This window comes from Fulmarus glacialis, unplaced genomic scaffold, assembly GCF_000690835.1.
Source record: "Fulmarus glacialis isolate BGI_N327 unplaced genomic scaffold, ASM69083v1 scaffold20779, whole genome shotgun sequence".
Classification (NCBI taxonomy): Eukaryota; Metazoa; Chordata; class Aves; order Procellariiformes; family Procellariidae; genus Fulmarus; species Fulmarus glacialis.
In genome coordinates, this window is record NW_009231638.1 from 1 (window position 1) to 2,773 (window position 2,773).

The 2,773-nt window shown below is 40.7% G+C and overlaps 1 protein-coding gene across 1 annotated transcript; it reads right to left on the reverse strand.

Annotated features, from left to right (window-relative positions):
- Positions 1-1,309: 1,309 nt before the first annotated feature.
- Positions 1,310-2,370, reverse strand: AK6 (adenylate kinase 6; the record flags this gene model as incomplete). Its single annotated transcript, XM_009584653.1, has 4 exons — positions 1,310-1,499; positions 1,642-1,787; positions 1,874-1,932; positions 2,278-2,370. Coding segments are annotated over 4 exons (488 nt in total), but the record flags the coding sequence as incomplete, so codon positions are not given.
- Positions 2,371-2,773: the final 403 nt, after the last annotated feature.

Below are 2,773 nucleotides of genomic sequence, written 5' to 3' on the forward strand. Positions count from 1 at the left end.
ACGGTTTTACAAGACGGGGTCCTTCGGAGCGTCCTCGGGAACTCCTCCAGGCGCTCCCACGCCAGAGATCACCCTCCAGCCGGTTTCCCGTCCAAGGGGTAACCCTGACAGCGGCTGGTCAAGAGCTATACACGTAGGCGTGCGTTTCCGCTGCGCTTGGTCCCCATTCTGCAAGGAAACTCCAGATTTTTCACCGTTTGGGTTTACACAAGGGTCAAATGGCTGATGCAGTATTCCTCTGTAAATCTCACAAAAAGTCTATACCAAATTTGGAGTAAAAAATAGAGTCTTAAATATGTAACCATAATACTCTTCACAATAGAAATTTTCAAACAAATAAGAGTTTTACCATTCAAAGCGTGTATATAAAAAGTTTATTAGCAAGCCCTTTCTACACAATATTTCACAAGGCTTTACAAGCCACCTCTTCAGGCAAAAAAGGTTATTTCTACTTTGCGCAGCCATCCTCTCCTGGGACCCAGGTTTTACAAGTGACTAGAACAGATGGCTGCCAGTATTTTAAGCGTAACCATGCTCTGGATCGCTGCAGGTTTGTTATCCTGCCAAATGATATATTTCCTTGGTAAACTTACAGTGATAAATACGTTCCATGATTGGGATGGGTGATGGCGAATACTGAGAGAAAAAGGAGGAAGAAAACTTAGTAACATTCCACACCAGTGCAAATATAGCCCATGTTTCCTTACACGGTAAGTAATTCCCAACGTTCTGTGTAATCATTTTCAAATAGCTCTCTTACAATGTCACTTCTCTTCCCTCCAAAAGAAAGCACCTTCCTTAAACTACATCATACACCCCTCACTCTACATTAGCCTCCACACAGTGAAGAATACAGTGGAGTATAGCAGTTTGTAGTCTAAAAATTCAGAAACAGACTAACTCCTTTGCAGGACACTGTTTTACCCTTTAGAAATCAAAAGCTCCTCGACTGCCATCGGTTATCAGGATTTTACAGTTTTCTTAGGGGGGCGGGGAAGGTTTGGTTTTAATTGTAAGCTCCAAAAAATTCTCAATTATTGAACCTAGTTCCTGCTCCTAAGGGCAACCGTGTCATTTTCATCCTTTCATTCACTGCTGAATTTTCACTTGTGTCAGTTCTCCTGCGTGCCTCTCCCAGAGTGCTGCAGAGGCTGTTCCAGAGCCCTACAAACTGGCTATTCTGAACATTCTTCTAGTCCCCAACCATATCAAATTACAATAAAATTAATTTTATCATACAAGAATTACTAATGTCATTTATTAAACCCTCCCAGGAAGCGATCCAGCAGAGTTACTTTTTCACGAAATGTCAGTTGTTGTCCTTCATCCATTGCTCAATCCATTGCACAATCTGATCCAAATTTCTCTCCAGGTCTTCTGGAGTGTTGCTGGGTAACTGGTGTACAATTTCCTCTCTGTATGACAACACAGCTTCCTCGTAAAGTGTCTGAAAAATTTCACACTGAATGTTGTCTTGCAGCTTTTTCCCTTTGTAGCCCCTAGAAAATAAAAACGATACCGAGAGACAGTCTTAGATATGCAGAGAACTATGAAGTATTCTATAGAGAATCAGTAATTTATACCCTAGAAAAATCTCCAAAGTCACGCGACAGTACTTCACTCCTTACTCCACTGACATACCTGCTTTCAAGTCGGTCATACAGAAATGAATTTTCCGTGCGAAGTACAAATACTATATGAAACCACCGTTCAGGGAAAAAATCACAGCCATGATAATCAACAATAACTCCACCCTCACTCATTTTATCTTCTAGTTCATCAATTACCTGCAAAAGAAACAAAGATAGGCAAGTTTATCTGAAATTACAGAAAGTCAAAGCACAAAAATGCTAGGTTTTGAAGTTGGACTTACCCTGTCTTCATCCAAAATCGGACAATCATACTCCTCATCAAAACCTTCATAGAGTTCTCCTGCAGCAAAAATAATTTGTGGAAGTTTGTGAAGTAACAGCAGTTATTAAAATTACTTATATTGTTGTGTTTATTTCAGGAGGATGCAAACAAAAGCTAGCGTTCAGAGCAAGGAACACTTTGTTTACAAATCCATACAAGTATATGTTTGCTATTTATTACTTTAATACAAAGTATGCTACTGTTACATAAATGCTTTTTAACTCATACCACCAAAAATATTTTTGTTAAAGCAAATTCATTCCCTTTTCATTTAATATATAACACATGCACAACAAGCACATAGTTATACAAAGCAAAAATATATGAAGTACTTTGATGGACTATTTTCTTAATATGGGCTACCTTCTTTTGCCATGTCACCCACATTAATATAGGTCATCCCAGCTCTTGATGCAAGTTCTTTTCCAAGCGTGGTTTTCCCAACGCCTGGAGTACCTAAAGACAAAATCCCATATAAAACGGTAAGAGAACAGTATGCAAGTCCTTTTCAAATAACCTTCTGAGGAGACAAAAAAGGAAGCGTTTGTCAGTTAACGTTGGCAGGTTCATGCAAGACAAAGGGGGCAAAAAGCTGCATGAGAAGGAAAAACAAATACGAGCAACGTCTGGAGATTAATAAAAGGACCAACCGTATGAAGAAAACTCTCACTTTGTGCAGAAGTGTTATTCTAACCCGGATGATGCAAAAGGAAACCCTACTTCATTTAAAAGCCCTAACTAACATAGAACCCCCCCAAGTTTTCAAGCAAAGCAGCCCGGCACCGCCTCCGCAGGGACCTCACACCCCGAACCACCGGCAGCGAACAGGGCCGCGGCTTCCCCCCGCAGGCCCAGCCCG